General features: G+C 30.0%; 1 protein-coding gene across 1 annotated transcript in view; it reads right to left on the bottom strand.

Annotated features, from left to right (window-relative positions):
• Window positions 1–23675, bottom strand: part of LOC136990123 (protein C1orf43 homolog) — a 40474-nt gene that overhangs the window by 1197 nt on the left and 15602 nt on the right. The window contains exons 4-7 of the mRNA XM_067288494.1: window positions 18915–19017; window positions 16745–16807; window positions 15329–15492; window positions 9199–9257 (exon numbers count right to left, since the gene is read on the bottom strand). Coding sequence (XP_067144595.1) covers window positions 9199–9257; window positions 15329–15492; window positions 16745–16807; window positions 18915–19017 — 389 coding nt within the window. The remainder of the gene's footprint in view (window positions 1–9198; window positions 9258–15328; window positions 15493–16744; window positions 16808–18914; window positions 19018–23675) is intronic.

The following is a 23675-nucleotide window of genomic DNA, read 5'->3' as shown; positions in this document are numbered from 1 at the left end:
TCTAAAGTTTGCATGAAGTGTAAACTTTGAAAATATTATAAATTCAAAAATTATTGTCTAGTTTTAATATTTAAAGATTTGAAAAAATTCCTGTTTTATATGAATTTTAGAGTACAAAGAAGTGCAGTATTAAAGTGCAAAAAAATCAAGCAGAGCCCATAGGCTTGTTCCTGTATAAACAGAATTTAAAATACAAGCAACAATTAAAAAATTATTGCAAATTTACTATCAAAATTTTATTCATTAAACTACCTTAAATGTCATGTAAAAAGCTTTAACTTCTAGATTTATAGAATAGAATATTTTATTAAACTGAATATTAAGGAAGAAAATATTTTTATGTTTAATTATAATAAAGTATTAAGATGAAAAATGAGCAGAAAAACAATAAAATTACTGTATACTCTGAATTTGTGAATACATTAAAAATTTACTTAACACGTTTAATTAGTAAATTTTAACGAATGAAAATTATTCCAGAGTGTTGAAGAGATAATTCATAATTCAAAAACATAAAAATATAATAAAAAGTAACAGAATTAATGATAAAATAACGATTCTCTTTTTATTATTAATGGGACTAAACTAGGCTCATTATCAATAATTTTAACAAACAATTTTTCTTTACACGACTTAAAAAATGCTATGGAGTGAAATGTTAGAAAAAAAACATTAAGTATTATATTATATACAACATTTTGATGTTATCTATACAAACTCAAAGACACTAGAGAATAAGATTTTAAAAAAACAACAAAAATTACATTCAAAACTCGTCACTCTTGTCTTGGTCCGAGACGTTCATTACTTCAAGAGAGAAGAGATAGTAGTATGTCGACTAATCCTTCCTGCAATGTTATCTGTTTAGCTAAAACATCTTGACTTGAAAAGTAAACAGGGTCTCAATAACATCCACTGGGATGGTGTCATTCAGTTGTATTTATGGCTACAGCTAACGTGTTTCCTTTGGTGTAAATTGCCTGCAGTAAATGGACGACTATTGTAAGGCTACGGTTACTGTGGATGCAAATTCTGACGAGTTCGTCCGAACAAACAAATACCTGTTTTCCAATGAGTGTGTTTACTTTGGCAGCAAAGGGCACGTTAGAACACGCACGATGTAGTCAGAACTATTCAAGCATTCAAACGTGTTTGATTTTTTCGTGTGTTCTGACGATGAATTTCGAGTGTTTTTGTTTTCTCAACATGGATTCATCAAGTTCATCCATTCATCAAGTTCAATTCATCCCATTCATTATTCATCATAAAATTCATCAAGTTCGTCCATTTTGCTAGGAGGCAGAAACATACTGACTATCAGAAAATGCGCACAGTGTACCCACCTTGTTCCGACGAAGATTTCGGACGTACTCGTCAGAACAAGATTTCGTCAGAATTCGCATCCACAGTAACCGTAACCTTAGACAACTCAAACTTACAAGTGAGCTACTATAAAAACCTACTTTTGTTATAATTTCATTATTAATAGTCCTATAAATTCCCGTTGTCGTCCATCTTTCATAAATCTCGAGAACGGAGTTATATAGACGAAAGACGAGACCGGATATGGAAACCTTAGGGGGAAGAAGGTCCAGATTAACTATATACGAATGTCCGATGCAAACTGGAAGTCACATTAATTTGATTCAAAACTGTTCCTCCGAAAGCAGATAATAGACTCTATTGTTAAAGGAAAAGTATGATGTACAGAGGCAAGACACTGCGATACTAATTTGAGGTGGAGAGCATATACCGTATTTTACGGACTATAAGACGCACTTTTTTCTTCAAAAAATTGCCTCCAAAATTCAGGTGTCGTCTCATAGTCCGTAAAATACAGTATTTTAAATTAAATAAATTAAAAATATGATTAAAAATTGCAGCCCAGCATTGTGACGACGTCACAAATAATTGCTCGTTCTATTTTTTTCTTATTGTCAAAATATACAAAGCAAGAATTTAAGCATTAAAATCTCGATTTTTAAATTTTTTACATTAGAATGGTTAACCCAAACAGCCCAAGTAGTTTACGTACAGGGTGATCGAAAAGTTGTACGCGTAAATTGTTTGTGCTATTTTTATTACATCTCCTGTCGCAAGACAATGCCATAGCGACTGCCTTACAGGTGGGTAGTACCAGGTCGGAACGGTTCCGTGCCAAGTGTCAAGACTGTTCCGGTGGAACTACTAACACCTTGTTTTTACCTTTATGAATATGGCTTTTCTTGGAGCAGTGAACTCTTTATCTGGGTTTGAAAAACTAAATGAAAATGTTCTGCGAGTTTTTAGAAATAATCAAATTAGTTTAGAGTTAAATTTATCAATATTTTAAAAATTTACATTTTTATTAGTTTGTAATTATTTGTTTTATTTGTAAGTAGCGGATGTGTCTGGCATTGTCTGGTCAAAAAGTAAGAAGACGAAATGTTAAATGAAAACCGTGTTATAAGTTTGATTAGTTTAGCCTACTATTGTTATGTTTATCAGTGCCAAGAAGATCAAATCAAAAGGCCGTAAGGTTTCCAGGTTTTACTGTACTCTATATTTTCTTCAGAGTTAAGTACGATAATTTGGAGCAGATTGACCAAAAAGTGAAGAGAGAGAGAGAGAGAGACATACATTCTATTATAAATAGACAGTCTCTTTGTCAGTTTTATAGTCTGACAGACTAAACAATTCCAATGGAACATAACAGTTATGAGGAACTGTCTAGCTTAATAAATCTAATGGAACCATTTAGCTTAATGTTGAATCAGTTCCAGTTCAAGAAGAACTGGATTTTCCATCTCTACTCTCGACTATTAATAGAAACTGACTTTTATGTGAAAGTTATAAAATTGGCTGCAGTATAGCTTTGTTTATTGAGAAAGTGAAATGGTTTTTTTCCAGGAACAACAGATTTTCATTGTCGAGCATTATTTTGCCAATCGTTCTTATTCACGTGTTGCGGAAGTTTTATCGGAAATATCCGGATTCCGCAGTTCTTGCAAGAATTCGTTAGCGACCGTCTTATTTCTAAAGGATCTCTGGGGGTATCTCTAAGGAGCCATGTATAAAAATTTGGCCACCCAAAATAAGCATGTTATTATGTGCGCGATACGACAAAGATTTTATTTCTCTAATTTTTTCATTACGTACAACGATTAATCAAAACACCGTACTGCAAAATGTACGCCATTACCACGTTTAAAATATTTAAGTTTAGCTGAGTAGAATCAGTAAGAGAAATGAAATAGCATTATTCAAGAACTACCGATACATGTGGCATTATTCAATTTGGAATATAACATAATAAGCTTTAGAATTTTTTGGAAGAACTTCAGCTTAATTAAAAAAAACAATGTATGACTAAAAATGTTTCAATTAAGTTTTGTTTTCAAGTTCCACACCTACATAAAACAATACTATCATTGGTTAAATGTGTGTATATATTCTATATTGTGCATGCATGCAGATAATATAAAATCATTTTTCATCCTACATTTAAGAAATTAGACAATTAAATGGGTATATTTTCACTCCATTCAAAAAACCAAAACTTAACGATAACAAGTTACATTTTATTTCACAAACATTTCGATAAGATGAATAAAAAGTAAATACATAAAATTTCAATATAATTAATAATAAATATTTTATTATTGACATTAATCTATTGGATTTACTTTAGATATACAAGAAAATTTTATAATACTTTATTTTTATTACCTTGTGTTAGGTTTAAATATTTCTTATGAATACTTCCAAGTTCTGGGATCAAAATATAAAAATATGGAAATTGCTAAATACTTACTTTTGAATGTATCTATATAATGGTCTTAATATACTTTAATCGATCATTTTCACGTACTCAATACGTAAATTACAATCTAAATTTTCTGGAACCAAAGAAGTCTTGCCGATCTTTTGATTATTCTTTTACAGGTAAAGTACGGCACTAAGTAAGGAAGAAAGAATCTGTTATTTTCGTGATGCAGAGCAATCAGTGTGAAGTTGCTAAAGAGTTTAACATGATACATCCAGACTTACCACCAATCATATACAGTCTGGATGCAGCTTATTAAATTCTTTGATAACTTCACATTGACTACTACCACCATCAAAATAGATTCTTTTCTCCTCACTTTCTTCCAAGTATCATGTTTTACTTGCAAGAAAAGAAACAAAAGATCAATGTAACTTCTAGACATCCAGATGTATGTGCATACACATATGCAGTTTTTAATTGAGTAAAAGCCATTGAAAAACCAAAACATATAAAAAATATATAAATATAGAAGACCCTCAAATTCACGGACAAAAAATTTAGATCTTTGTCTTTGTCAATTTGCAAATAAACATACTAAAAAGTTGAGTCAATGAGCATGAATTTCTCAATCTACTATACATTGTAACATACAGAATGTATTAAAATGTTGTTGTCTGTTGTTAATATACTGTATATTTTTAAAACAATTCAATTTAATGAACTTTTGGCAATAACAGATACCCTTTTCCACCAGTTACTCCATTAAATTGAGGACCTACCATACTATAATAATCAACATATTGAAATTTCAATATTAATAAATCAGTGGATTATCGGTTTTGAAATTCAAGTGTCTACAATGTGAATGATTGCTACAATACATTGAAAAAATTTAAATTATTTAAAATTAGTTAATTTGGAATAATTTAATCAGAAGTTTAGTGACTCGAAGTGAAATTTAAATCAGAGTTTCTTGTCTAATTGGTATAATGTATTACCAATTGTATCATTCAAATATCAAGTGATCAAAAAAGTTTGTGCAGTTTTTTGTTTTGTTTTAAATTATATTATAATGCCTAGTGTTTTAAATAATCAATTTTACAAGAAAATTGAATTCTGTCTTCTTTGTAATGACAATACGATAATTTTCTGTCTTAGTGACCATAGGATAGGTTTAAAAAAAAATTCACGAGTCAAATGTTTACTACATTTAAGATCAACATACATTATGAAATTACGTACATTAATCTTTAATACAATTATATATATTTAGCTATATAAATATACACAACAGCATTATTATATGATTTATAGAATAATTGCTGACATAGTTGAAAATTAAAAAATAGATTATGTTTTTCTTCTTTTAAATTTTAAAATAATTCAAGAGAAATATTGATGATTTATATCCTCTTTTGTAAACTCTTCCTAAATGTTTCATCTATAAATTGTTTTGATAGCTATTTAATTCAGTATTATTTATTTTGTAAATTACTTTTGTTATTTTCTTTCTCATTTGATGTAATGTTTATGAAATTGACTATGAATTATATTTTCAGGAATGTAATTTTCTTTTAAGTAAACACTTAATTTTTAGCAAAGAGAGTTGCATAAATGTAATTTACGACATAATTTTAATTTTGCGAGAGAATCCTCACAACAGTATTTGAATGAGATAAATTATAGATTAGATGGTAGAAGAAATGACTTTCTTCTCTTTCTAAATTCGATTTTAAAAGTAATTCTAAGTGTAACTTCTGTTATTGAGATAATCCCTTGTAATAACGACAGCAAGTCGTCATTCTCGCCCTAACCAGGAATAGTAAACAAGAATTTTCAGTTGGTCTCTAAAGAAGACAGGACACCAAATTTACAAAGCTTTTGGCTAATCTCCGAGGAGGAGGAGGAGGAGAAACACAAAAGAATCGGAGAGAAAAGAGGTCAATCGGTTGGAAAAACCTGGGGAATTAATTGAGACCTGTTGTGGTTTTGTGTTGCTATTTCTTCAAAATAGTGACTTTCCAATACCATACTAATTCTGACCTTCCAAGGAACTTTGCTGAGTCTATTTGCAAGTTACCACAGGATGAGAGATGAAATCTGAGCAGAACACTCTCTCGCATGTATTTAACTATATAGATTTATGTATTTATCTGACTATTTAACAATAAAACAATATAATATACTTGAGCATTGTCATTTTCCATAGGACCCAAGCAATATTCTCCAACAATGTGTGCCAAAATTTTTTCTTTTGATGAGGTTTGCATAGGACACTCCCACTAGGGCTTGATTTAATCTAAAAAAAGCAATCAAACCACCACACTAAATATTCAAGAATTAACACCACTACCACCACAAACAAAAGCAAAAACATGACATATCTTTCAAAACATTTCAACAAATCATATGAGATATTATTAAAGTGAAACCATCAGAAATTCCTATTATCCACAATTTTCAACATTAGACTTTATGATGTATGCTACAAAGTTTCGTTAATAAAAAAATTTTACTATTCAGAAATAGAAGCTAAAACTTCATTCATAGTAATTTATTTTAAGATGATAAAAATAAAACTATATAAAGCAGCACGTCTTAGATATATGCCAATTAAAAACTTATTTTTCAAAAATATTAAAAGAGTATTTTGGAACATGAATGATTCTTATAAATCATTCATAGTAAATAAGAATTTAATTAAATATGATTCTGAATGGAGTGGAAAAGTTTCAAAGTTAGATTCAATCTCTAGCAGCACGACACTGACACGAATACTATGTAAAAAGAGCCTTTATAACATTTTCCCTGATTACATAATAATCAAAACCTTTATTAATTCATGTTATTATTTATATGATCTACATTTCTGATTTGGAACGAAACTTCAAATTTTTTCTCTGATATATTGATACAGATGTCTGAATATGTCACTTAATTGAAAAACAAATTAAGACCTATCACTGTTTCATTTTCCCCCATATTTTTCCATCAATATCACCATTTCTTTTGAAAATTTCTCCTTTAACAACCATAATCCACTACTAAAAATCTTCATATTAGTCTATAAATTAAAAAATACAGTCAAACCTGTTTTTATGCGGTGGATAGGGACTGCATTAAAAAAAAACGCATTAAAAAAAATTGCACGAAACTTCACGAATGGCTGTAAAAAATAGTTTTCGCAACACAATTAAAAAAATATTTTTTTATGCGGTCAATAGGGACTGCATAAAAAAAGTCTCGCATAGAAAATAACTCAAAACCGTACAAAATAGAATTTATTGACAACAGATGTCAGCACTTGACTGCATCGTCTGGTCTATCGTCTGTTTTACATATTTTTGTCCAGGTGGTGTTTTGTTGACTTAAAAAGTAAATTATTTCATTTTTCGCATATTCATGCAATAATATTACTATAATAAGTGCATTTATGCTATAATAAGTTTATTTAGCTATAATAAGTCAACGTGAGACATGACGAATCGCACGAGACTAGTCGCCAACTATACCGCACAAATTAAAAATTCGCATTAAAAAAATCGCACAAATAAAAATCGCACATAAAAAGAGCGCATAAAAACAGGTTTGACTGTATATATATATAATGTTTTTTCATTGCTCGTTTGACACACCATGCATGAATTCAATATGTTGCAACCAAACAACAAAAGAACAATACTTTTGTGATGGCCGTATCTATAAATTGATAAATATTTGACACACATTTCGTAAATTGTTTGATAAAATATGATATATAAATATTCAAAAGCTGTAAAATTATTTTCAAAAATAAACTTTTTAGCCCAAAATTTATTTGTGAATTGCTAAAACAGAATTTTTCAAGTAAAACTGAAAAATACTCAAATATTTTCAATTATCTTAGTGCATATATCTATTTACTGTATTTGGAAAATACTGGAAACATTTAAGACTTTACTTAATATCAAAACGAAATTACTATCGTTATCGTCTCATATTTCATTTTGCTATTCAATATGAAGTTCTCTAAATACACTGAACGAAAACAAATGTGAGCAGTCTCGTATTGTTTCTTTGTTTTCGCATTAATTGCTTTTCCGGTCGATAAAATTTTTCCGAATTAACGATCCAATTTATTATAAAAGAAATTTTAAAAACATTTCCATATTTGCTATGATATTAATCCCAGAACTTATTAAAAATCATGTAATATTAAAAGTAAAGATTTTATAAAATATTCTAAAAGATTTTGTATATCATATGGAAATTATTAAATCCAAATCTGATTAGGAATTTTAGAAATTTTTTTTATTAGCAAACATTATTTTTTTCTTTCTTTTGATAGACATTTTTATATGCCAAAACTTCTGAGTTTTATCTGCTTACAAATAGTCAGTCACTCAGTTATCTCTGAAGAAAAATCGGTTTTAATCAAGAGCAGATATATATATATCAAATTTAACTTAAATTATATTACAGGATGATGATAATTCTTTTTAAAATATGCAAATATAAACAGCCGAACGTGCTAATTAATTAGCCAAAAATTGTCTTTTAAAATCTCTATACAATCATTAACATTTATAATTTTCTTTCTTTAATTATATGAATTTTTATATCGTTCGTTCTAAAAACTTTCGTAAGATTTATAAAATTTTCGTAAAGACAATTTTAAATAATATCTAAATTTAAAATGTATTTCTAAACAGAAATAATTAACGTTTAAATAAATAAATATTTAAACACTTATAAATAATAATTATACTTCTTATATTAATAATTAGAAATCTAAAACAAAAATACTGTACAAAGACGCATAGTATCTTACACGTATATATAAATTTGAAAGTTTCTCTCAACTTTTTAAATGTTCAACTATAAACTAATTTGTAGAATCTATTTATCACACAGGTTTATTAATTAGCAGAATTTTGGAATACTGGAGGTAGAAAGAACACTTTGTGGCCTCTTTCAAAATAAATATCAATTTTTCTCTCTAGTTAATAGTCTGGTTCTGTTTGATCATTAATATAACAATCATTCTATAAAGAAAAACACGAGTTTTAAATCAGATATTAAAATAGGAAAAGGAGAAATCTTAAATATATGTATCACCAAATAAATTAAATTAAAAGTAAGAGATTGTTTGTTGCTCACTTTATCATCAGAATCTTTTATTGTAACAACAGATGAATGTCTTCTTAAAATTGGAATTGGATTTCCATTGGACAATTGTTTAGTTATATCCAGGGCACTTGTGGTTTTAGAATCAACCTGTTTTGTTTCTATCCTCTGAGGATACCGTTGCTGAGATATGCTTTCGTATAAAATAAATTAAATTATTTTTTCGATATATTCTTTTTTTGTTATATTACAAAATTATATGAATGCAATTATGTATTGTTATGGATTATTTATATTTATTAAATTAAATTTTTAGCACATTAAAAAATTTATATCATACTTACTGTTTTTGTAAATTGTTTAAGAGATATTTATATTGAGTGAATTCATCAATACCAAATACCTGCATAAAATTGAAAAATATTTCAATTCAAACTGACATTTATTGACATGATATTACCTCAATAATTATATATTTTAAAGTTTTAAAATAAAATATCAACACCTTAATTTTCCAGAAACAAACATTAAAGTTTTTGGAAATTTTCAATGCCCATTTTCAGACAATCTCTAAAGAAAACATCACATTTCATTGAAAAATCTACAAACTCAAATTTACAGAATATTCCAAAGTTCAAACATTAAATAAAACAGTATTGAATTGCCAATTATAAAACAAAAAGAAAAATAAATCATTCAAATTTATACAAATATTTAAATATTGCTACTAAGCAGTTCATGGAAGCTGTGGAAGTGTCACTTCCCTTGTATTTTCTAAAATATAAATACATACTGTGTGATTATTTTCATATTTTAACGTACTTTGAATTACTTAAAATTAATATTTTATTATAACCACATTATGTATCTTATCATTGTTTTTCACGTTTAGAAATTTCTAATAAGATTGCCATTGTATGAGGGTAGGCTGAAAAGTAATGCACGCATGCTTGTAGAACACGAACAAAAACAAATAGCAAGATCAGGCAAAAAGTACATTAAAGTACAATTCTTAAGCTTCAAAATCATAGCTTTAGCGGTGACTATGTTGAAAAATAAATATAACATATTTCTCCCAATGTGTAACAAGTTTTTTCATTCCGTTACTGAAAAATTCTTCCAACTTTTCTCGAATCCAGGACTTGACAGCTGCCTTTACCTCATCGTCGGAAGTGTAATGATTACTCTCGAGGTTTCTCGAGTAGAGGAAAAAACTAAAAATTACAAGGTGCAAGATCAGGGGAATAAGGAGGGTGTAGAATCAGTTCAAACTTCAGGTTTCGCAGAGCCTCTCCAGTTGCACGCAAGGTGCATGGACGAGCGTTGTCATGTTGCAAGATTATTTTGGCACCAGGCTGCCTCTAACACGACAAACTCGACATTGGAGGTAATTGGAGGTTGGAGTCGTCTGTATGTACTGAGAAGAATTTACCGTTGCCCCTCGTTCCAGAAAATCGGTCACATAAACTCGGTGAGTATCCCAAAACAAAGTCAGAAGAAGTTTTTTTGCAGATGGTTGTGTTTTGAACTTTTTCACCTGAGGAGAAGATAGATGTTGATATTCAGCGCTCTGTTTTTTCTCTTCCGAGTCGTAAGGATGGACCCATGACTCGTCCCCCGTCACAATATTCAACAGAAAGTCGTCTCCGTCACGGTAGCACTGCAAAAGTTGCTCGCAGCATTCCAATTGCTGCTGTTTGGTCTCATCTGTGAGAAGGTGTGGTACCCATCGTGCACAGATTTTACGGTATCCCAATTGTTCAATAATGAAGCCGACACATTCCTTGGATATTCCAATATGGTTTGCAATATGCTTTTGAGTGATTTGCTGGTCATTTTGAATCAAATCATCGACAAGTTGGCAATGTTTATTATCTGTGGCAGTGATCGGACATCTGCATGTTTCATCAACAATTATGGTTTTTCCAGGCTCACAACCACAAAATTTTATTACCCATCGATTTACAGTAGACCTATCAACAGCATCATCACCATAAACAGCCTTTAAACGATGATGAATCTCAGTAGGAGTCACTTTTTCAGCAGTTAAAAATTCAATAACAGCACGCTGTTTAACTCGCATTGACATAGCACTAGAACACATCTCCATACTTCTGCTTCTCGAAATACACTGGATGAATGCAACGACCTCAAACCTGCGCATGCGTATAGAGGGAGAATGTTACTGCCACATGCCACCTGGCGTGCTTCTGAAAGTCATTTCGTTCAAGCTCTACAAGCATGTCTGGCATTAGTTTTCAGCCTACTCTTGTATATTCGAATATAAATTTGTATATGCATATTCCCAATGGAAACACTGTATTGTCAAATATAAGATGGCTTCCATGGTGTAAATATCTGAATTGTGTAAAGTAGCCAGATTACAGGCATTCACACATGTGCTTTACAGAGCACCAACCTCTGGCAGTTTAGCTCGTGGAAGCTACACACCAAAATATCGCATAACACTTCCAATGATTCTATCCATTAGCCACTTGTAGGGAGTGATTTGACTAAGTAGATTGTTTTGAGATTTTAAAAGTAAAGAATATTTTATGTTATTTTTATGTATATTTCTTTACAAAGCTATATTTAATTATAATTATATTGACAGATTTTCAGACATAAAATCTTTAGAATTTTTATCATCTTTAGATGTTAATAATTTTAAATATTATGAAAAAAAATTTTCCGAAATGAGTTTTAATTCTTTAAATTAAGTAAATTTTATGGAGAATTTTTTGATTTATCTAAATTATGTAGTGAATTGCAATACAGTGAGTGATCAGTTAATGAACATAATCCGTTCCAAGACTCTGTTCGCTATCTGAATTGTTCATTAACCAATTATCGATTTACCATAGGTTTTTATGGGAATTTGATTAATTCGTTCTGGAGATCCCAAAAATAAAAAATATATACTTTCTTACTATGTTTATTTATATGTAATAATAAAAATACATACATACACAGTTTTGCATTTTTATTAGTCATGTTTTTCCCGTTTGTGGTTGTTCAAGAATCTGTCTAATGTCAATTGCTTTTCTCTCTTCTTCAGAATTTTTCAGAAGTAATTAACAGCATTGTAATTGTAGACATCCCCAAGCCTATTAACCTCAACCTGGTTTCGATGCCATTCTAAGACCATTGTTCTGACATCTTTCCACTTCTTCAAAAGATGTTTAAATTAATAGCAGATATCGGCATTAATCCTCTTTTTCAGAAGAAAACATATTTTTCTGAGTTTCTTGGCGTTCTTCTGTCATCAGATACGTTTCAGGTTCCATTATGAGCTCTTCAATGTTCTTTATTTCTCGGATGTGATTTTTGTTACTCCTTAAGCTGCTCGAGTCTTCTTGATTATACAGTATCTTTCTTAGATAAGATTGAACTGTGGCCTACTGTAGACCTGTTCAAGCCATACTGCCCAGCAACATCAGACATCATCTGCCCACTCTCTACCTTTGCTATTATACAATCACCTTTTGAAAATAAAAAAACCCACTCTCGCAAATACTATAAAAGAATTGTTTCTGTGAAAAAAAATAAAAGGCTGAAATTACAAGGGAGAGTTTCAAAGTTCAGAATAATACAATCTGATCAGTATATACCGGGTTGAGTGTCGATGCTGTCGTCTCCCATGCTCAAAAAGTTTCGAATTGTTGCCCAAAAACAAGGGAAAACCAATCGGTATTCATTATTTTACGTCGCTTCTTCTTGTGTTTGTTCTGTGAGGTGTTCGTTGTCCGAACATAAAAATCTTTCGCGAAAGTGTTCGTTATCCGATTTGTTCGTTAACCGATCACCCACTGTATTTATATTCATGTCCAGACTATATTGGTAAGTCACTCTTAGACATAAAACATATTATAATTAATGGCAATCTGAACAAAGATGTACTAAAAATAATATGATTTAATATCATTAATTTTTACAGTACCATCTACAAGTGTGTCTGTTGAGTGCACTTTTTCAACCATCAAGCAAACTGATACATTCGCAAAGAACACTCAGTCAGAGGAAAGATTGTCGTCACGATTGCTTTCAATAGAAAAAGACCTTTTAAATACTTTGATGGAATCAATGACGAGTGATTTTATAATAAAGTAATTAATGACTTTGTGGAAAAAAACTGCCAAATAGAGTTAGTTTATAAAAAATAATAAAAACAAGTTTTTATATCTTTGTTTCATGTCAATTATCTATTTTACAATTAAAATAAATAAACTGTTTATTTTTGTCATTTCCAGCATTTGTTTAAAATTTTTATGGAAACACAGCTTTCCTATCATCAAATGTCATTGCACACCACTGCTACTAAGTATGTTTCTTTAATGTGTGTGGACCTTCCAGGCAGTATCCCATCCATTAAACCACTTCATATCTATTTATAGTACAAAGTGTTATAGTATTTTCTGAATATAAACTAAAATATACAGTACACTCTCACTAATCCAAATCTGCACTAATACAAACCCTACTTAATTCAACCAATTTTGTTTGTTTTTTAAACACAATGTATTTGTAAATGTAACGTGTAAGTTTCATAAATTAGTTTCACTTAAACTTATGTGAAACTGACAATATACAAAATTAAAATTAAAATACTTAATAAGGAGTTTTACTTGTTACACTCTAGCTTCTTCAGGATGCTTAGAAAGAACAACAGAAGTCAATTGCATGGAATAGGTTTTAAAGTTTGAAATTTAAAAACTTGTATGTAATCAAATCCTGCTAGTCTTTCTAAACATTCTGAAGAAGCTTGAGTATAACAAGTGAAAGTGCTTATTAAATAATTTAATTTTGTGTGTTTTCAATTATGCGAAACTAATTTATGAACCTTACATAGATTTGATGAGTTTTTGAACTATTATACTTAAACTGTATAGTATGTAATAAGTTTAACATAAATATATGTACCAAATGCAGTATGAAACTAATTAATTATTATGCCTTTGTGCCCTTTCTATTGTAATTTAAAATTTCGTATACTAGTACTTTTTATATATTAACACGACTTATTATACTGGAAAATATGGATGCAGATATTTAGTCTTACAGATCAAATATAATGTTCTTTATTTAGTTCACCTGTATGAAACTTTTCAAAATGTATATACAGTTGACGTGCCTTAAAATGAATACCAATAAAGTGAATTCTTGCATTAAAGCAAATCTTTGCCATTCCCCAGGCAAAATGCCATTGTCACAATGTTAATTTTCATGCAATAAAGCAAATAAAAATTTTACCAGAATTCGTTAAACCAAACTGTAAATTACCTTTACAACCCCAAGAAATAACCCTATTTTCAATAATGATTTTATTATTCGTGTCAAAAAATGCAAAATGCAAAGTGTTACTGTAATAAATGTTCTGTTTTGAGTACAATAATTTTCTTCTCCTAGTAAGCAAAGATAGGTTTGAGCTCTGATTGTAGAGCAATTCTAACTGATTTTAGTGGATAATTCTACTGTACTCAGAAATTAAAAGTTAAGGTTTACGGATGCCCACCTCTTTAAATGGATACAGTCCTGTGCAAAAACATGCTACTTTGCATACAGAGCTGCTGCATGCCAGGTTTGGCTACTTTGCACCAAATTTACCTTCTATTTTACTCTTTTCGTGCCAAAAATTATTTTCTACTTTTTCAAACAAGCTTTAACAGAAAAAGAAAACAGATTTCTTTTAGCTTTGTCTTGTTTAACCACTCTGATATACTGCTCCATACTTAAATGCAAAATACCATCTCCTCCTCATTTTGTTTGATTTGAAAATCATTTACATCATTAATTTATTTTGTAAATAAATAAATAAATTTTTATTTAATATTATTTAGTAAATTATTTCAAAATATTATAATTTAGTGATTTTGATTGCCTATTAAGCCTTAACTCCATAAATTATACAATCCTTACCTTGACTTTAAAAATACAAATTTATGACAAAGCAAACTAACTATTGTTTCCCTAGCAATTTATATTAATGCAAGTTGATGGTATTTATCTGTAATTCTTTTTTTGGCTTCTTTTTCTCTACATATAACCCCTGTTTACGATCAAAATGAACTGTAACACGAATTCACAAATATTACAAATAGAAAACAGTCCTTATTGATTTAACTCACTCAAATCAAATGCATACTACGGGTAGGATTCCTCCTGAATCCAATACAGAGTAAACAAAAAAGTAACGAACACTACAGGCGTGACCCACAACAACTCGAGTCAAAGCGCCCTCCCACAGAAAAAATAAAATGCATATTCTCCCATACAATAACAACAAATAATAGTTTACACAACCCCACCAATCTGAACTTTTCATTAATCCGAACAATGCTGTAAAATAATAAGTTGGATTAGCAAGAATGCACTGTGTATTAAATAACAATAAGTTTGATCAATATATATGTAGTAAATATAATATAGACATCTTTAAACAAATAAGTCTTAGAATTTCATCAAAATTTAACTTACAGACGGGTCATGTCGAGCATGTTCATATAAATCTACAAATCTGTGAACAGTGATTGAATCAATTCCTACAAGAACCCCAGTGCGCATCAAATAATGTAAATAAATTCTTAAATCATGTCCAGGATGACGAACTTTGTGAGGATCAGCTGCTGCAATTGTTTCTTCTGTAATATACAAATAATACAAATATTGAGTTTGTATAATGAATGAAATCTATTCTATCTCTGATAAACTTTATTATGAATTAAATGCACAACTGCTTAAATCCACTTTTTAAATTCTAAATTCTTTTATAAACATCACTATTTAAAGAATGCTTTCTTTTGACTCTTTAATTTAATTAAAAACAACACTTTTTTTCTATAAGGCAATAAACAAGTTATTTATTGTTGCCTTCTAGTTCTGCTTAAAAGTTCTGTTAGTTTTTAATTTTTAATAATTGTATATACAGTAGTAATTACAGAAATAAGTATTTATAACTCAGTTCAATTCACTGAGATAAATTTAATTAATTTTTCTATAGTTTAAAAATGACTTTAAATAGCAAATTTTCAAATCAAAAACATTTAACAAAAATTAGTAAAATTCATTGAGATTTTAAGGTTTATATGTTACGTTATTTAAGAGAATGCAATTTTTTCTATTGTTAATAGTTGTTACACTTCACATTTGGATGTAAACTTCTTTCTTATTAATAACAATTTTATAAACAAAGTTAATATGAGGTTTTTTAAGATTATAAATAATAAAATCAGTCCCATCAATCATATATTGTAACAGTGAGAGACAACATAGTCTGAAATGAGGAACAAATGTCATGCTCTAAGGGACATTGTTTATAAATTTAAAAAATACAAGTTCTCTTTGAAAACTGTAGAAGGACATTTCCACTCTTTCAAAAAATGCAGATATACTTCCTTATTACAGAAATATAAAGCAATGCAAGTCTTTTTGAAATTTACTTCATTGATTTTTAGAACATTAATGCATTCATGCTTAAGAAATCAATAATTTTAGAACAGGAATAGTGTGCCGAAATGTTGCTTGAAAACATACCAATAATACAGTTTCTACTTGCAGGACTGAGGGACAAGACACTGAAATGCAGGACTGTCGCTCTGGGAGAATGACCAGTTTCAGCCATAAAATTTATGACAGATTAAAGATCTATCTGATAAAGTTCTCTTAATAATGAGTATTAAAAATAAATAATAGAAAGGTGTTTTATATTATACATTTTAATATTAAAATTCAAGCTAATTGGAAGAAAAACAAATACAAACATAAAAGCAAAGAATTATACAGTTTTTAAACTTATTATTTTGAGAGATTTTAAACTTTTTCAACATTTTCTGATATGTAAATAAGATTATTATTTTGTTCCATTAAAATACAACAAATAACAAATATACATACCTAGTTCTGATAAAGTATCAACTGCTTTCATTCTATAGAAATGAAATGATTGATTCATATTGTCTAAAACAAAAAGAAACATTTTATATAAAATTAATATATTCTAAGTAAAATCTGAAAATTTCTAATTATTTGATTAAAGATATTACATAAACTATATCATTAATTCATATAAATGAATTCACTACAATTTTTATGTTAATTTAAAACATTTTTGAATATTCTTCTTTGCTTCAGTAAATAAAATGAAGAATTCTGTTTAAATGTACTGAAGATGAACAGAAATATCCAAAAATACTTGATTTTGTAATTTTTAATTAACTAATTATGAGTCAAAAAATAATGTATGAATTAGAGTGATTTTGAAACTGCAGAATGGGTGTAAAGTAACTAGGCATTGAGAAATTGCTTTAATTTTTGTAATAATAATGCAATCACAATAAAATTTGTGTACATATACATTAATTAATAGGATTTTATAATTCCCACATTAGTGATGTGGGCAGGGACCAAGAGAGGTTACACATGCAATGGCATAAAAGATGGCTGACTGCTTATCTGTTCAGGAGTAAGCACAGATTGCTGCATGTTAAGAGGTATGGAAATCAGTGGTTGCTGTGTAGAGATGGTGGAGTACAGTGAAGAGACATCATCCCTTCACTGCCACAATCAAGAATTGTTATTCAAAGCTAAAATGATCACAGGTTCAGGTGCAGATGCACAGAGAAATGGCCATCCATCCACATCATGATCTGAGAGACGTATGTCACTGGTGGATGGTGCCAGTGCCTACATTGAATTTTTTAAGGTATACATCACATTTCCATTTATTAAGGCATATGTCAAATAATTTTCATCATCTTTGCATTAGAAATATATAAACTGTAGTGAACCCATTCTGTACTTTATTTTTTTAAAAAGAAAAACCAATACAGCCATTTAAGATTTCGTCATAAAGTTATTTTTTAATGAACTTTATAAAAGCACAATTAATAAAATATTTTCACTCTACAGAGTTAAAAAGTCCTAACAAAAACTGACTGTAATTTCTATCATTTTATTTCAAATGCTATAAAAATTCTAGGTAAATAAATAATAATATCAAAAGAAATATAGAAACATTTGTGAAAAAATACTTATTTTGGTTTAAAAGCTATCTATATATCATAATTTTCAAAATTAGCTTTCTTCTATGACATAACTAAATAGATAATATACCAGGTGTTGTAATTAAAACACAGAACCTCAATTATCCGGATTGTTCAAAATAAACAAAAATTTTACGAATTTGCTGATTTGCACTTGGCAAATTGTGACACTGTTTATGTATGCGATGGAATGCGTAACTTTTTTTGTTCCAACGTCTCACCAGGCACAGTGGTCGTAAACTTTTTAATACATTTTGTGTCATAATAAAAATATAACTTGACATACATATTTATAAATAATTCATATTCAAATTACATCATTTCTATGGCCAAGGGTGGCGTAAGGCATGGGCGACGTGGGCCACCGCTTACGGCCTCGTGGTCCGAGGGGCCTCGCGCCTCAAAGGTTTATCCATTACTTAAAAGCCGTAAACGCGACGAAAACATTTTACTCATCATAAAACAATAAATAGTTTGCATTTTTATGAATAAAAATTTGACAGTTTCAACTGCTTTTTATTTTATAAAATCCGTCTTCTTGCGCCACCAGAGGGCCTGGTAAAATGTACCTTGCCCAGTGTTTAGATGTCGCCATGAAGTGGTTTGAGAGCCAAGAAGAGTGTAATTCAGGACAACTTATATGTCTTAAAAGTATTCACGATTTAGCAGCATCAAAAAGAACAGCTAGCTTTAAACAAAAATCGATAATTGAATTTCTTAATAAAAACTAATTTAATATTGAAGCTATATATAAATCTAGACAAATAAAAATTATTCATACTGTATGTATATACATGTCTTTCACTGTCAATTTTTTTTTCGATTATCCGGATTTTTCCTTATCCGGACTACCTTCATCCCCAATTAGTCCGGATAATCGAGGTTCTACTGTACCTGTATTAAATACTGTCTACAGATATTTAGCAGTTCATATGCAACCAAATCTGATATGGTGACTTGCAAATCTTTTTATTTAAAGACATAAAAATGTTTTTTACCTTTCATAAATAAGCAGTACTTACTTTCATTGATATTGTCTTCATTACCATCGGTTTTTGATAATTTTGGTTCATAGGCTATTTCATTCACTACATCCAAATATTTATCTATGTCTTGACATAAAACCTAAAATTTTTTAAACAAATAGTATTAAAAGATTTTTTATGCTATCAATATACTGTATTTTAAAACTTTCTAACATCTTGAATAGATTACTTTATCAGCTAAATATAAAAATCAAATGAGCTCATGTCATATTCATAATCTAAACCTTTTTTTTTTTTTCAGAAAAAAAAAAGATCTGCTATATATTTTTCAATATGTAATGAATTATCTAAAGTGTAGCATGCATTGTAAAATGTTAATGCTCTTCTAACAAATATCTTATAGACCATAAAAATGGTATGTTTGTTCAACGATTCTTTATCACTCAGAGCAAATCTTTTCCCAATTTGTTGTTATAGTTTAAATCAAATACAGTAGATTCCCCTATAACACGGGTTCATATAAGACAGATTCGTATAACATGGTGGAAAAATTGCGATCGTGTTTGTATAACACGCTAAAAGAGGCTCGTATACTATAGTAAAAGAATGAGACAGATTGTCATGGCCAACTCGTGTCTCGACAGGATTGGTCGAATCTGGACCAATAGTAGACGAGCGGCGGACCTACTTGAGAGCTACCAGCATAGCGAGGACGCTGATTGGATGACTGCCGTCCAGTGTCACGCATATATATGGACAGTTTAGGTGGGAAAGTTGAGTTTCTTTTGTCTGTACGATACTATACTGTATTGATAAATTTTTATACATTTCCTGTGGAAAAAAAACATTTATTATTCAACGGCCATAAAAATCGTTGTCATGTAGTGCCTTAAACCTGATTACTAAAGAAACTTGTTATATTTAAAATAACTAAGTTAATCACTTTGGGCTGTGAACGGTTCATGTATTTGTAAAATCTAAGTGACTTGTACAACACAGATTCGTATAACATGGGACATATCTACCGTGTTATAGAGGAGTCTACTGTATATACTAAAAATTCAACATGTATTAAAAATAAACTTTACTACATAATAGGGAAACTTTATTATAGAGGTTATTATAATCATTCATATTTTAGCATACCAGTATATTAAGTTAAACTTTGTAAACTATAAATTAATATATAATTAACAAAAACTCTAATTTATTACAAGCAAAAGCAACTTTTCATTTAACATAAATAAGAATTATTTGATAATACTGTATAATCTGTGGCTATAAGTATTAATATTAGACTGTCTCACTCTCAGATGCATTACTTTCAAACATATGTGCATCATTTAAACAAATATGCTCAATAATAATTATACAATTTTTATTTTTTATGAAAATTTATTATTATAGCTTTCTAATAATGCAAAAGAAATTGCATGAAACCTTTTTCATAAATAAATATCAATACTTTTTAAAAGTGACCATGTCCATTTTTCAGCAAAAGTATTACACCACATGTCTTTGACATACAAAAATTTAAAAGTTAATACTTCATTGGATCTCCTTTGGCATTGATAAAGGCATTGATATGCCTTGGCATCAAAGGGATTTTGTTCCAACAAAATCCAACCTGATATGATGGCTTCCTCTGGCTCAGTCAGTGTCTGATTTCTTCTGGTGTCTTCTTTACTTCTTCTTTCAGAATTTTTCATAGTGACTCAAAAGGACTCATATTAGGGCTATTAGCAGATCTTTGAGGACATAAGTATTATGATCTTTGACTATACATTGATGTTTTCAATTTGTAGCAATGCATTATGTTGCTGGAAAATAGTGGTCATCTCTAATATTTGTCAATAGTTGGCAATAAATTATGCTCAAGAATCTCTGAGTTCATAGTTTCATTCAAAACACTTATGTTGCTTGGTCCAAACTTTCCATGCAGCGCAACATCATCAACAAATCCAATAGATACTTGACTTTCATCTGAGAATATAATCCACTTGCTATCATCTAAATTCCAGTTTATGGTTTTTTACCCATTTTAGTCATTTCCTAGCTTGAGCTGGGATGATAAATGGTTTTTTTTCCTTTCTGAACACTGTAAAGTACTATTTTTTTAGTAGCTTAGGAAACCGACTATAATTACAGTCGGTGAAACTTCCGTTAACCTAACGGGTACTTTACGCGGATTCGAGATTAGTTTGCCAGGCCTGGGCTTTTAAGCGTGCACCGAAAAATTAGTAATAACAATAAATATCAAGTCAAATCAAAAGTTCAAATATATTTAATTAGCAACTAGAATGTACTACGTACAAATATCAATAATCCAAACCAAATTTATTAACGAAATCAACAAGTCAACCCGACAATAAACTCAGCTACTTAGCTTAACTTAATATTAATTTCCCCTTTGAAATTCGACAAATCAAATACTTAGAAACTATGAACAAAATCTCTTACTAATTACACGTCTATCCGTCACCTCACTATACGAAGAAAACTATTTCCTCAATCCTTTCGATATCGTCAAATCGTCAATCGAACTCCTCTTTAACACCTTGGATCGTCCAATTATCAATCTGGACTTCTATCAGAAAATACTTCGCTTTCGAATCTACCTCACTCTCACAGTCGCCTCGATTTGGAATTCACCTCGGTTTGGAAATCACCTCTCCTTCTTCGGTTAACGTACGGGTTTTATACTGTGAGGTGACGTCACACTTGAGCTGGGTTACTCCTCTTATTTACATACTTAGTTGCTAACATTAACTTTCTGTTCTGGCAGCTTTAAGTTTCCGACAAAGCTTATAAACCGTTTACAAAATATTTATCATAATTTTCTGGGATGTTTAAGACGGTTTATCAAGTATTTCTCTACTAGTGATTGTGGGGACTCCCCCCTCCATTTTTTTTCTGCGGACTGTTACTTCCGCTGGGCAGCGCAAGTGCGCAAGATGTTTCCTATGGTGCTTATTTCTCCGTGAGTTGTTTTATCTTCATTTTTCATTACTAACAAGAGAGTGGTGGGGAACCTTCGTCCTAAATAAACATTTCCCGGACATTCTTTCTAGACTGAATAATAAGTTTTTCCACACGGACTATTATATCACCCAAATTACGACAGGACACGGCAACCTCCGTCAATACCTTCATCGTTTCAAGCATAGTGACCAGCCATTTTGTGATTGCGACGATAACTCAATAAAAGACATTACACATTTTATTTTTCATTGCCCAAATTTTGACAACTTCAGGGTAAATCTTGAACGGACTGTTCTCATTAAAGGACACAATTGGCCGTGCCAACTAAACAAGCTCGTAGAAGATAAAGACATCTTCAGTGCCCTCGAAGATTTTATTATGATCACCAAAGCCTTGGAGCCATCATACTACTAAAATATTAACTGTCTTGCCTCTACGTGCCCGGAATGTGAAGAAACTGTGCAAGTTTTGTTAAAGATCTACTACAAGCTACCGACGGTTTTGCGCGCAATTGTAGTCATTGTATAATTGTTAATTGTAAACTAATAACGCATTTATTTGTTTTTATTACCTATCTTATTGTAACCACAATGGGCAACTTTTCTGTTTTATTTGTTAATACCGTCCAATTCTAGTAATTGTCAACTGTAAAATTACAACGCATGTTACCATGGCGGACAACATGATCCTGTTTCTTTGTAAACCGTCCAACTGTAGACATCTCATTGTACATTGTAATTATATAACGCGTTTTTCTGTTTAATCCTCTAAACTCTGCTGTAACCAAGACGGTAAATATTTTTGTACATTTGTCTTATGCGTTTTGTAATTCATGTTGTACTATGCTGTTCTGTATTTGTTTATTTGTCAATAAATGCGATGCGGACGCTCATGCTCTTTCCCCTTTTCCGGCCTTTCCTATCTCGCTTTACACTTCCCCTTAACCTCTTCTCTTATTTCCTTTACACCTCCCCATTTCCACACTCTGGCAATACCTCTGAGTGGTCCAGAGTTTTCATCTACTTTAATGCTACCAGTGTCCTAAATAAACATAAACCCCAAACAAAAGATAATAAAACAGAAATAATAATAAAATAAAAATAACGTTCGGACTCAGTTCCTTACAACACATTCCATTGAGTGAAGACATCTGTGTACAGTTCTTTCAGAAACATTTTTGCCACTTCTGTAACAGCTCAGAAGCAGTATCATGCCAGTTATTCTTGCAAAGTTCTATCTTTTTGTTTAGTTGTCATGGATGGTTTTCCAATTCTTTTCCTATTTCTTGTTGAATCAATTTCTTGATATTTTTAAAAAATTCTATTGCACAGCATTTTTGCTTATATTAAGTTGTTCTGCTGTTTATCTCTGACTTAAATATTGTTTTTTAAGAATAATCTTCTCCTTAATATCCAGATAGCTCACTTCATTTATCCTCTGCCTGAGATTTGCTTGAAAAATATACAAATTTTTGAAAAATCAAACCTTAAATCAGGTATGTTTACGTTAAGGGATGTTGCATCTAATACTGACTTTTCATCAGTGAAACTTATCATTGGTCTAATACTTTTGTCACTACATGATTTTGCAAAATCAATATTTATTTGTGAAAAATATTTTATGTTAATTTTTTTTGCATTAGAAAGCTATTAATAAATTAATATTTTATTATTTATATTAATAAATTTTCATAAAAAGTAAATATTAAACACATTTATTCTTCTCAAACTCTGCAAGCCTGGAATATATCATAAAAATAGCAATGAACAGAACCTTAAAATAAATTCCAGGATATTTTATACTTTAAAAACAAAC

Source organism: Centruroides vittatus, unplaced genomic scaffold (assembly GCF_030686945.1).
Source record: "Centruroides vittatus isolate TY-2023 unplaced genomic scaffold, ASM3068694v2 scaffold_861, whole genome shotgun sequence".
Classification (NCBI taxonomy): Eukaryota; Metazoa; Arthropoda; class Arachnida; order Scorpiones; family Buthidae; genus Centruroides; species Centruroides vittatus.
The sequence above is the reverse complement of the archived record's forward strand: the minus strand, read 5'-3'. Positions and strand labels throughout refer to the sequence as shown.